Source organism: Centroberyx gerrardi, chromosome 1 (genome assembly GCF_048128805.1).
Source record: "Centroberyx gerrardi isolate f3 chromosome 1, fCenGer3.hap1.cur.20231027, whole genome shotgun sequence".
NCBI classification, from domain to species: Eukaryota; Metazoa; Chordata; class Actinopteri; order Beryciformes; family Berycidae; genus Centroberyx; species Centroberyx gerrardi.
This window is the reverse complement of record NC_135997.1, coordinates 23067184-23081177: the sequence shown is the minus strand read 5'-3', so window position 1 is coordinate 23081177 and position 13994 is coordinate 23067184. Positions and strand designations below refer to the sequence as shown.

General features: G+C 41.6%; 1 protein-coding gene across 1 annotated transcript in view; it reads right to left on the bottom strand.

Moving 5' to 3' along the window:
* The window catches only part of LOC139920478 (transmembrane protein 266-like), a 43445-nt gene that overhangs the window by 2029 nt on the left and 27422 nt on the right, over positions 1-13994 (bottom strand). Inside the window, exons 2-7 of the mRNA XM_071910488.2 lie at positions 13825-13979; positions 11772-11845; positions 10008-10064; positions 9129-9267; positions 4035-4150; positions 2069-2264 (exon numbers count right to left, since the gene is read on the bottom strand). Coding sequence (XP_071766589.1) covers positions 2069-2264; positions 4035-4150; positions 9129-9267; positions 10008-10064; positions 11772-11845; positions 13825-13979 — 737 coding nt within the window. The remainder of the gene's footprint in view (positions 1-2068; positions 2265-4034; positions 4151-9128; positions 9268-10007; positions 10065-11771; positions 11846-13824; positions 13980-13994) is intronic.

Genomic DNA, 13994 nt, shown 5'->3' with positions numbered 1-13994 from the left:
ACTCTGATGGGTAATTTCATTTATTTTTCAGTCTAAAATATTAATCCCAGAGCCACCCCTGGAGAGGAGGCATTGCGCTCACTAAAACAAGACCGAGACAATCGCTCCGCAATTAATAACACATGAGTCTCAGAAAAGAGAATGGGCTGTCCAGCATACGTAAAAAGGCTCTCGTCCTCTTTCTGTGATAGTCAGGCTGTCTATGGGAACGGAGAGGTAACATGCAAAGGTCATTTTAGTTCATTTCTAAATTATGATATGTACAGGTGAGGTATTAGTTCTATATCGTAGGTAAAATTGTATAGTAAGTAGACAGTTAAAGTTACTTCAGATTAAAATCAAATAGTCCATAGAACTGGATGGAGTTATAATGTATTTGTCTTTTGTTTTGGCACATTCTCGTGTAAAATATTGGCTTTGTCTGCTTAGAAACAATCCATTCAAATTTGTTTCAGAGGCTTCAGGCAATCTGACAGATGGGGTGGGGCAATCTGAAATGCTCCTTTCGACCACACTTGCCTTGCTTTTTCTATATTCTTCTTTGCAATGAATGTTGCACTGTACTGTTACAGTACTGTGTGCTCAGTCACTGTATGATCTTTCAGAATCTGAAAGAAAACTCCAGTGGCTCACTGATCAACACTGAATGTCACTGGATGCTCTCAAAATCTACACGGTTTGGTACTTTAAGGTGACAAAACCACCGATCCCCTGACACATTCACTGTATTCACAATTTTTCAAACATTCAAACTCTTCCTACAACAATGCTCTGACCCCTATTTTTGCTTTTCCTGCTTATTCTCATCAAGGAAAGAGCATTCTCTTCAAAGCCCACTGCCTTGATGAGAATGCTTGACACTCTGATGGCACCCCACAGGCGAGAGTGAGCCGCCCCCTCATGCCTGCACACCCTTACAGGCCCCAGTCCACCCGGTGAGCCCTGCGGCCTAAGTGCTCGTCCCAATGACCATGTTTTTGTAAAAAGCCCCACTTGTTTCCGAGAGCCAGATTTCCCACTATCCCCTTGGGGTGATTGTGTGGCTGCTGTGGAGCCTCCTGGTGCCCTATTGTGGTTTGCAGGTGAAGGGGAACAGATGTTGACAGGGGCCCACTCTCTCCTAACAACAAGGCCCAAAGCACAGAGCACTCTGTACCTGAAATAGCCCGAGCGGTCTGGGCCGGCTAGGCTGGGGGCAGTAAGAGAGATAGTTGGGGCAAGACAGATGCCCACGCGGGCTGACGTAGTGTTGGAGAACATGCTTGTTTTCTCCAGGATTCACCAGATCCTAAAAGCTTTTTTGCCCTTGTATTGATCCCACAGCGCCTGCGGTCAGATGGGTGTTGTGTGTGAGCATGGAGGGGCTAAGAGCCTGGCCTGGAAGATGCTCCAGGGCTACTGCTCCAGATTAACTGAACACTGCTCCAGCATCCAATTCACCTGATGTTACACCATTTGGGACTTTTTGTCCCACATAATTATGTACATACTTTATGCTGCACCTCTCTCTAGGTTTGTCATGCTGCTTTCTCAAGCAAACACTGTACCCATCGTAGTGAATATCCAAATGAGCCATATTTTTATGCCACAGGTTTTTGTCTGAGATGCAGTCTTCGGTTTGAGAAGTCATCTTTTTTATTGCTGTTGTTAATTATAGCATACTGCACCAAGATCCTTGCAGTTGGTTTGTACCAAAACGTAATACATTTATTTATGATGCAAATATGTGGAATTATTTTTCAGCCTGCAGTAATTTACTATTAGAAGTACATTTTGTTTTTTTATTTTAAACTTTATTTTATTTTTATATCCACATAATATTCTTGAGGAGTTGACTTGTAGATGGAAACTATGTTTTTCACTACTTTTGTCACCATCATAAGGAAAAGTGCAGATGTGTTTTACTTCACTGGTTACAAATATGATCACTTGATACTTATGCTTAGCTATAATCTTCTGTGAAATGTTTCTCCAGAACAATTTGAGGACCCATTCTCAGTATCCTGCAGCCCAGCTTTGGGTTCCTTCCCAGTCTCTAAGAAGCACTGCTGTAGTAACCGTAATATACCTGCAGTGGCATGGGGCTCCCTGGGGTTCCTCTGGCCACCCTCATCGTCAGACTCCCCAGGAGTCAAGCCCTCCACCACCTGGAAGCTCCTGCCCTGTTTGCCCCATACGTGGTGGATCTGCATGGCCGCTTCACGCTCCGCCGCCAGGTCCAAGTCCTGCTGGGCCAGATGGGCCCTCAGCTGCCTGATCTCAAACTGGAGAAGATGTGTGTGTGTGTGTGTGTGTGTGTGTGTGTGTGTGTGTGTGTGTGTGTGTGGAGAGAGGGAGAGAAGAAGAGAGGGTGGTAAGTGTGAACAAACAGGGAAAGTGGAGAGGGATTAAAAAAAAGGAGGGGTGAAGAGGTTGGAGATGGAGATGGAAAAAAGGGAGGGTGGGAGAGGGAAGAGAGAGAAGGGGGAGTAGAGAAACCGAAAGGGGAAGGAAGGAAGAGAGGGAGGAAGGAAGGATGGAATGACAGAGACAAAGATGAGGTGAAGAGGTGAGGGAGTTCGGGGCAGAAGGAAGGATTGAAAGAGAAGTAAGATGAGAGAGAGAGAAGTAGTCTATAAATACAATGAGGCATACGTTTCAACACACAGCACCATCTCAAACATTGACAGTAATATGTATTGTCTACATAGATACATAATGTAGGTGCATTAGGGCTTATACAATCTGTGGAGTAAAATACAATATGTGGAATAATATAGGCCTGTGATACCTTGCCATGGTATCCATATGCACTACAGTACAGACAATAAAGCTCTTAGAGATGGATTGATCATTTTGGAAGCTTTGTCCTGATTGATCTGGATCAATGTTTTCATTAGGTTTTCTCCAGACCTGACAAGTCATATTGAAAAACATCAAGGCAAATTACTGGTGAACTGTTTTCAGCATTACTCCAAGTATCCAATTATGTCCAAGGTATTTTATACAACAATATGCTTTATTGATGTACAGTTATGGCCTCTCTCTGTATTGATTTTGGGGTTTTGGGTCTTGAGAATAAGTGCACATCTAAGCACCCATTGACAAGAAACACTTGCATGCAGTCTAGTAAGCTTCTTCAATGAAAGTGATTACAAAATAATAAAAACGAACAATTTGTAGCAACCATCAGTACAGATTATACTGTATCATTTTCCTTCCTTTAAATCTTTATCAATTTAGCAATGCCTTTTGACATTCTGCATTGTCGCATTCTGTATAAGTGAAGGCTCTGAGGAATCTTGTTGAAATATGTAGAGAGATTGAACCTGTATGTAAGGTGTTGCTGCCCTCCTCTGGTGGTTTATCAAATGACAACCTCTTATATGGCAAAGAGCATTATGGGCTTGTGTGGCCCTGGTAAGACTGTTGCTGTAGTAAAACATTTACAGTGACAAGTCTACACACAGACTTCACTACAGGAATATTGGCTATATGATGACTTGAATGTAAAGCAGTTACAGTCTTTACACTTACTATAGAATAGTTTGGGTTTAGAATTTAAGTGTAATTCTAAAATTGAAGGTGAATGGAGTCGCAGATAACTAAGAATAAATCTAAAGTAATTACAGTAAGGCTAATTCTAATGTGAAGGGAGACATTAAGGACTCACTCTAATGTTAGATTTGAGGTAAATTTGGATTTACATTTAACATTTAGTTAAAGTGATTCTAAGGCTAAACTTAAAATGAATGGAAATGTACTGGCTAACTCTAAGAATAAATTGAAGGGCCAAAATTAATGTAGTCTTAAAGGACCTGAAGTTAATGCAATTTCAGCGACTAACTTAGGCCAACTTTAGGGCTCAATGTATGTTCAAACTTTATTCCATGCATGTGCCATAACATTACCCCAATTTTGACCAGCCGTGGCAATATTTTCTTTTCTCTTCCTATGCAGCTTATGAGATAACTTTAAAGGTAAATCTAAGGTGTAGGTCTGTGGGGAATTACAGCCTCTCTGTAAGGCTAAATCAAAGGTGTTTTGGTACTCACAGCCTGTTCCTGGCAGATCTGAGTGAGACGCTCCAGCTGCTCCTCTCTCACAGCCTTGGTCTTCTCGCACTGCTGGATCTCCAATTCCATCTCAACCTTAACCTGTAACACATAAGCTAAAGGGGGAAAGGAGGGAGAGACAGACAGAGAGTTTTCATATAGTTTAGGTAATTATCTTTAATCATCTGATTAAAATGATCTGACAAGGACTACCAGCTATGATGTTAAGAGGCATCAAGATTGACCAAGAGAAGAAATTCTGTTAAGGAGGTAGGACAGTTGGTTAAGTTGCCTTTAGTAAAATACAGGCAGCACACAGGGTCAGTGTTGGTGGACAGCAGTGTCACTTAAGTCAGTTAATAACTTGGTCAGCAGTCCAAAATCCATTTGCCATCAGGCTTTACAGGATTACTCCTTGTGATTTAACTAAGAGTGTGATATGTGATGACAGTTAACCATAAAACAACAAAAGCATGGCTTTGTGTCACCTTAAAAATATTGGTTCTGCAGCTACAGAGCCCAGTTTATTAGATACATCTACCTAGTACTGGGTAATGCCTCCAATTCAACAGCTTGAATTGTTGAGGCATGGATTCAACAAGGTGCTGAAATGTTCCACAGGAATATTGGTCTATGCTAACTCCATAGCGTCACAGCTCACATTTATGTAATGAACATTCCCATTCCACCTCATCCCAAAAGTCTACCTAATGAAGTGAGGCTACATCTGGACATCTGGGTTGAGATGTGGGGACTGAGCAGGCCATTTGGATGAACTAAAGTCACTGTCATGGTCCTGGAACCATCTTGAGATGATGGCACATTATCCTGCTGGAAGTATCCATTTGAAACAGTTGTAGACTTTGGGCATAAAGGGATGCACCTGGTCAGCAATAATGTTTTGGTACACTGAGTTCAAATGATTCTCAGTTGGAACTAAGAGGCCTAATATTGTGTGCCAAGAAAACATTCTCCACACCATTACACCACCACCAACAGCCTGTACTGTTGACATCAGGCAGGAAGGATACATGGATTCACACTGTTTACACCAAATTCCCACTCTGCCATCAGCATATCACAGCAGAAACCTGGATTTGTTGGACCAGGCAGCATTTTTCCACTCTTCACTTGTCTAGTTTTGGTGATAACATGCCCACTGGAGCTTCATCTGCTTGTTCTTGGCTGACAGGAGTGAAACCTGGCATAGGCTTCATGCTGACCTTCTGCACATCACTGTTGTACTGAGATGTTATCTGCACACCTTGAATGAGTCTTGCTATTCTCCTCTGACCGCTATCATCAATAAAGGCACTGCTGCTGACTGCATGTTTTTTTTTAAATGTATCGCACCATTCTCAGTAAACTCTAGACACTATTGTGAAAAAATCTCAGGAGGGCGTCCGTTTCTAAGATGCTGGAACTGATGCGTCTAGCACCAAGGGTTCAAAATCGCCAAAGTCTTCCCAATTTTAACGTGTAGTCAATTAATAACTGTACCTCTCGAACCTGTCTGCAAGCTTTATTTATACGTGACTCACTGTGTGGAGCAGCGAGGTGTTTGAGTAAACAGGGAGATGTACCTAATGAAGTGAGGATACATCCGGACACCTCTTGTCATCACAGTTGACAGACAATTAGTCCTTCACACCGTCAGTTGTGTGACATCACACAATAATCCTGTGTGTATCCTGATGGGGAATGTTGCTATGAGCGACACAAACACTACCAGTCAAAAGTTTGGACACACCACATTTTTCTTTATTTTTACTGTTTTCCACAGTTTAGAATAATAGTAAAGACATCAAAACTATGAAATAACACAAATGGAATTATACACTGACCAAAAAAGTGCTGAACAAGTCAAAACTATCTTATATTTTAGATTCTTTAAAGTAGCCACCCTTTGCCTTGATGGAAAGGCAAAGGCTTTGGAAAGAAATTCATACATCAACCTCACTATTTATATGTGTCTAAGAAACAAATTTCAAGCATTTAAGCATAAGCCTTTAGATCAAAATGGCTTTAAAAAAGGCAGAAAAGAGTTTGCATGTTCTCCCCGTGTTTGCGTGAGTTTCCTCCGGGTGCTCCGGTTTCCTCCTGTGGGAGGAAACCATGTCCAAAGACATGCAGGTCAGGTGGATTGAAGACTCTAAATTGCCCATAGGTGTGAGTGAGTTTGTGTGTAGTATGGTATATGATGTATATGATGTAGTATATGATGTATAGTATGTATATGATGTATATGACCTAGTATAGGATGTACTGTATATGATGTGTATATATATGTAGTATGTATATGTATGATGTCGTATGGTATGTAAAGCCCTTTGAGACTTGACTGTGATAAAGGGCTATATAAATAAACTAGACCAGACTAGACTAGATTAGCTAGCCGTACCATTTGTGCATGATAATAATAGGCACATCACACATATGTGTCCATTTGTGCAAGTGTACGTATGGGTGCCTGTGTGTGTCTTTGTTGGAGCCAGTATGTGTACAGTATGTGCATGCACGTGTACATGCGTGTGAGTGCATTTGTGTGTGTGTGTGTGTGTGTGTGTGCGTGAGCATGTGCGTGTGTGTGCGTGTGTGTGTGTGTGTGTGTGAGAGAGTGGTGGAACACTGCTGACAGCTGCTGGCAGGACATGCAGAACAGTGTAATTCACACCATGGCTGATCCCACAACATCACAGAAGCCAACACATGGACCTGCTCCGCTCTCTGCTCTCAGCCCAGGCAAAGTGTTTCGCCCCTCACTGATACCTGCCTCCCTCACATGATACACCAAGCCACAAAGCCTTGTTTTCCCTGCACTCTAAAAACGGATGTATGACAATTCTTGTGGGCCAGTTGATGTATTGTCTGTTTCCAAGAGTACTGTGCTATTTGGTATATTTTGGTATAGTTTTACTCCCCGATGAAGGTTAGAACTGAAAAAGTGAGAGTTGTTTTATTTAATTTTTGTTTCAAAGCCAATTTTTTGTATTATTATTATTAGTAGTAGTAGTAGTAGTACTAGTACTAGTAGCAGTAGTAGTAGTAGTAGTAGTAATAGTAGTAGTAGTAGTAGTAGTAGTAGTACTAGTACTAGTACTAGTAGTAGTAGTAGTAGTACTAGTACTAGTAGTAGTAGTAGTAGTAATAGTAGTAGTAGTAGTAGTAGTACTAGTACTAGTAGTAGTAGAAGCATTAGCATGATTCCCATTAGCACAATGTTTCTCAGCCACAGGTCAGGAAAGGAGAGGTGAAACACAAAAACTGCCACTGTGCATGGCTCAGGACAACAACCTCATAAATGTCCACTAAATCCACACTGAACAGCAACAGTAAAGGTTAAGAGCAACACAGCTGGGTCTGAAGTGGCTGAGTTTTGGGTTATCTGAGACACTCAAATAAATCTAAAATAAAATAAAATAAAATAAAGCCTTCATCCCATACCAACTTTTAATATCTTATTCTAAGCTACTTCACTGTGTTTTGGCCACTCTACAAGAATAGCAAACCAATCTTCCTCATTCAAAAGTGCAGCAGATTGTTCTCAAATACTTTCAATTCAAGTAGCAACGCAATAATTATTCCTTTTGCTAGAGACTGACACTTTCCATCTGATGTTTCAATTTGCTGATAAATTCTATTTAGTTTTTGTCCCCCACCAATTGTGCTGCAGTTTGCTCCTCTGTATTTCCTCCCCCAGAGGACTGACACAAATGTTGGCACTTTACGGTACACTTCAAAGTTAATTCTGTGAGGGACTCAATCCCTCTCATAGGATAATTGAGCTGGCCCCTCAGCTGTTTGTTGGTTTGTATTGGTTTGAGTGTGATTTTTCCTCCAAGGTGTGTTGCCTCCTGCCTAACAAGCCAACTCAATCACTCACAAATATCAAACCTAACAGGTTGAGGTGTGCTGCGGGGAAATCAAGAGCTCATGCCCTGGAGACCGACACTCCAGCTGCATGTGAAGAAGCATTATTCTTCTGTGCTACTGCTGAATGTGTTTCACCAGAGTGAATCAATGGCATGGAAAGATACATTTTATTCATCCCTAAGATGAATCAAATCATTAATCATGTCATCAACACCAGACATGTTCCTGTAATTCAGGAACACTAGTTTGATCAATTCAAACAAGTCAGGCATGATCAAATGTTCACAAGAGACACAAGACTCTTGATTAAAGCCATCCTCAATTTAAGCCTTTATAGAACCACAAACCTTGAAAGAATAATGGACAAACTGACTATTTAAATGAATGGGAAACAGAAATTGAGATTGGTTGATTGAATTAAAATAAAATGCAGAACCATCCATTGGCACAATGTATATGTAACCTTCATTGAGATTGAACAAATGCAATGTTTTTGTGTGTGTGTGTGATGGGAAGAAGCTGTATGGGAGTTATTAACTATAGATTTTAGGGGAAACATGAGGGAAAATAACACTTTCCTCCTCCACTGTCTCCCTGGACAAATTGCATACTGAGTTCCTGTGCGGTTTGTGTGTGGCTGATCCTGTATGCAGTCAGAGGCCCGTGGTGAGGGTGACCTCCCAGCAGATATCGAACCAGCCTGCATTAGCATAGGGGAGAACAGCCACTATATTCATTATGGCCCCTCTGAATCTACTTAACCAGGACCTTACGATCAATACAAGTTAGAGTAGCAGAGTGGCAGCAATTTACTCTGAGGGCTGATCAATAGCTATATTGTTCTGAATAGTAAATAATTTGTATAATCATGGAGAGAATGGGGTCATTTAGTCATTGCGAGGCCAGCTGGTTAATAATAATTCCCTGTGTACATCTGTGTGATCCTTTTGAGTAAATAAGGGAATTTTGCCAAACATTTGGCTCTTTGGTTCGGCTGCTGAAATAATCACTTAAAACCACTAGACTTTTGGAAGTTAGAAAGAGACTTGTGCATCAACTCCAGATTGCAGTTAGAATTGAAGGAGTTATCTAACAGCACAATTGTGTTTCAGCTCAAGCAGAACCTCTGTTTTGTGCCACTAAATTAGTTGGTCCCACATTGTAAAAACTCAAGTAATGAAATGGTGACTTTCATGGACAGAAGGCTGTGGCCGGCCTCACCATCAATGATCCTCTTGACCCTCCAGATGCGCAGGGTGATGATGAGGCTGATGGCGTCCCAGGGGCTGCTGGGCCCGTTGGCCACCGTGGAGGCCACCATGGGGGCCAGGGACAGAACGATGACAGCACCATCAAACACCTGAGGGATCAAGTTCAAGTTTGTTTATTTCTATAGCCCTTTATCACATGCATGTCTCAAAGGACTTTACAGAGAGTGAGCTTAACTAGATCTAACTGATCAACAATCAACCAAGGGATACATACGCACACGAGCATGTGTCACATATACACAAATATATGTAAATGACAGTGAGAATATACTGTATATATGTGTGAGTGAAAATATATGTATGTGAGAGTGAGAATATATGTATGTGAGTAAAGTATATATATATATACTGTATGTGTATGTATGTGAGAGTAAAATGAATGTATTTGAGAGGTCCAGAATGAATTATGGCCTACATGGCCCCTCATATACAATCAAGCACACATACATGAACCAATATTCATGTACATATAGATACATGTATATGCATGTGCATACACACATACTGTATGCATACTCATACACATACATATTCACATGTAAGCATACATATACTCATACACATACACATACACATACACACACACATACACACACCACAGCACAGCACAGGAGTGTCATCCTAAACTACAATCTGATGGGAGATGGCATACTATAAATGCTATTTGAAAAATGACACGACAATCCCTAATGAGTCCCTTTTCAAGTTTCAAACTAAAGATGATCAGTGAATATGTATGTCTGTGAGATTGGGGCAACAAGATGATTTTGTGTTTTAATATAACTTCTTATGGCAGTTACTCAGAATACATGAAAGACCAGTACCATACCTCAACTTTGTTCTCGATGTAGTCCCAGATCCCAAGCACTACAATTCTGAAGACAGTCTATGAAAGAGATAAAGAGAGAGAGAAAAGGGTATTAAGATAGGTGAGGGGGTATACTGATATAAAAAGCCCTTGCAACGATAATTGTAATATTCTCACTCTTTTGAGTTGTCATCACATCCAACAACATTTGTCAAGATGGGTGAACTGAGAAACTGAGAAAAGAGGCCTGCTGTTGCCCTTTTACCACAAACGACTCTATTCTGACAGCGTATCTACTGTAGCTGCACCTCCTCAGTCCTCTTTCTAAACAATGTGCATTTATCAAATACTACTAAGCAGCTAATATTAACACTGATAATGTTGCCACTTCTACTCCTGCTGCTACTGCTAGAATTACTATAACTACTATTGTAAATACTACTACTATAGTAATAATGATACGAATGAGTAGAAGAAAGAAAAGAAAAAGAATATGTATATTTGCATAGCACAGTTAATAACAAAGTTGAGCTGATGTAATATTGTATGACAGTTTACCAGTTGATATATGATATATAAGCACATGCAGTACAATATCACTCATTTGCCCTTCACACAGCCCTGAAACATATCACAAAGAAGACACAGCACATTCCTTTACCGACTATACTCATAACCCAAACTCTCACTTTACAACAAATCTCTATGATAAGGCATTTATTGCTAATTTCTTGCTGTGCAACAAAGCTCTATGATAAAGTTTTTATTGCCGTGGCAAATCTTTTCCCTGAGACTGATCTTGGACGTACAAAAGGATAGCACAACCCTCGTAATCTGATCTCACACCTATCAAACTCTACATTGTGCTCCACAAATGTTGTTAGTTGGGGGACTCTTTGTTGAGCAGGGCCATTGATTTACACTCCAATTAGCATGGGGTGTCATGTAAAAGTGGCCCTGCTAATCCATCAAGTGGAGCACATGTCGGACAACAGTGCCGGTGTAAGTGAGAAGTGCCCGGGCTCCACCCACATGCTGGAATCCTGTTTTCTGATTGGTGTGGAGCGACCAGCTGGCGATACGCTACATCCATCCAACACCACTCCTAGATGACTCTTCTTCTTGACTTCTATGATGTCAGTGGGCGAGGTGTTGAGATGGATCGTATCACTGTAACCCCATCCCCACTGCTCATTAAGCTCAGCTTTAATTATTACTCCTGCTGGCTCACTGGTAATTAATGTTTGGTTTAGGGCGTTGGGGCTGAGGCTGTCAGGGTAATTGGTTTGCACCAAAGTAGGGGCCTGTGGGCCAAATTCTCCCCTCTGCACTTTATTTTGTTTTTCACAATTCCAGAGTGATAAGACATTATACTATCATACAATGAGTCAGATTTTATGAAGTTTAATTGGAATTACGATGGAAGTTTTACTAGCCAGCTACAGTAGCCTCTGGGTAGTGTTTTGCAGGCTAAAGCAAAATCTTCATTTTTTTTAGTTAGCCTAATGTTGAATGGAGGATAATGGAAATTAAATAGAGATGGCAGCCACATACAGTAGTTCCCTCAAGCCTATGCCTGATTTCTATTGCCGGTGACAGCATATAATCTAGACTGTGATTATATGGAGTTGATTTTGGGGCAATTTGATTATAAATTTAAAAGAAATATGATGGTTCATTTTTACATGTACACTTTAGGCTTTTAGCTGACACTCTTATATAGCAACTTTTTTAAAGGGGTGTAACAGGAACAAGGTTTAATGGACACCAACAGACACGCCTTACCTCTGAAAAGAAGAGGGAGAGGATGATAAGGCTGATCCAGTGGATAATGCTGGCAAACTGGAAAGCGTTGGCAACTGGTGAGAGAAGAGATGGGGTGAATGTTAGCCTGCAAGCTTCAGAAAATGAGCAATGACGTGCCTGGCCCGTGAGGTGAGTCAGCACAAATTAATTTAGCTTAAAAACTAAAACTAAAATAATTGACTTTTTTCCTCTGTGTACCTCAGCTTGTATCTTGTACAAGCATGTGTCATGTCATTCACTGAAAATATAATTCCTTACAATCTGTTTTCAAGTGGGTCTTAGCAGAAAGAACCACCTTTTTCCTCCTCTGTGCCTGAATCAATTTCCCCCTTTTTCTCATATGCCTCCTCCCATCATCTATCTGCTCCTTGCCTCTACATTCTGTCCATCAGCATCTTTATCCCTTTCCATATCTCAGACTCCATCCATTAATCCACAGTGCCAACCTGTACCTCTCCATGTCCCCCGCCACTAATCTCTTTGTGCGTTTGTCTCGCTCCCTTGCTCCCTCGCGCTCACTCACTCCCGCCCCGCTGGCCGCTCCTCCATTTGTCTTGTGGGACTGGCAGCGGCCGAAGCGCTAGATTGCAATACATCTGAAGTGACTGGTGTCCTGCAGTCCCTGGAGCGAGACTCAGGTATCATTAAAGCCTCGCACCTCCTGGATGCTGGCCTGTAATCGATGGGGACGTGTGCCTGCTGCCATTGACAAGAGACTTGGTTCATTATCACCTCTCTCCATCACTCTTCATCGCAGCCGCTTGCCGTCCAGCACCGCCAGCTCCTCTCTGACTGGCAAGACTACACACAGTGGTAATGAGAGGGGAGGAGTGGAGAGTGTAAAGTGTGGCCTGGTTTATTCTGTGGAGGTATAGGCACACCTGTTACTGTTGACGTATTGGCAGACGTTAACCAATAATGTGATGCAACTATCCCTGGTGCTATTTTGGGTGAGCGCTTATGTAGAAACCTTGTGTGGAGACCTAGTGTTAGGGGAAAAGGAGACGGGTGAGGGAGTGATACCATCTACTCTTAGGCTTCACCAATAGTTCACAACATACACCCAATAATTTCTAACCTCACTATTGGTCTAAATGACAATAGGCTAATGGGTAATGTTATTCCAAAGCAGGAACCCCCACAGGATGATAGATTTTTCGGGATGATCGCTATGAGTGGTCATGTGTGTTTAAGTGCCACAGTTCAGAGGTTCGAGAATGCAGACTGTTTCATATGTTCCATTATTTCCAGTATGCTATTAGTATAACAATAAAAAATCTTGCATGTGATATTGACTGTAAGATGGCGTTTGATGACACATGACTATTAGTGACAATTTTGGCTATTTCCACAACACTTTCAGTCTTTATACATAATGAGTCTTTCTTAATTGGCCCGTGTGGTAAAATCAAACGAAGGATAAAATTTAAAGTCGCACTCATAAATTGTGTAATTGTCCAAGGCTGTTACTGGCACAATATTACAGCACATTCTAAATCATTTACACAACCTTTATCCTGCCAGGGATGGAGTAGGATATTATAACTTTGTCCCTTATATCTCATTATGTATATCCATACTGATTTTGTGCCAATCCCCTTTCATCCTGCAGGCAACATTGCCCAACTACTTTGCCTCTAAATTGTGCCTGTGTATATGGCCTTAAGAGTATAAAGTTGGCAAGCACTCCATTAGATGTACAGCGCGGGATAAGAGTAATGGTATAATAATAATTATTAATTTATTGGTCCTTGAAAGGAAATTCTAAATTCTCTTTTCCCCTGAACCCATCCACAGGAGGTCACAGCGCTGGGACAGCGGCCCTGCAGCTGCTAGGGATTCAGTGTCTTGCTCAAGGACACTTCAGCACTAAACTCCCAAATGCTCCAGTGGAGCTGCTCAGACGCCTCCCTCCCAGGTGTATATGAATGTCAACCAGGGCGTTGCTGAAAAAGAGTATGCATGCTCAGCAAATCTCTCCTTGATAAATACAGGTAAAAAATAAAAATAAGCAGCCATGCACAGTATTTACATTGTAGGAGCTTGGTGTCTATGAGCAGTTCCAAAGACAGGAAGAGCACCACCAGGATGACACAGGCCACCAGGATACAGTTGAAGCCAGCGCTGAGCAGACAGACCTGCCACAGGGCGACCCGGCGACCGCAGCACGGCTTCAGCCAGTTGGACCTGAGGAGAGAGGAG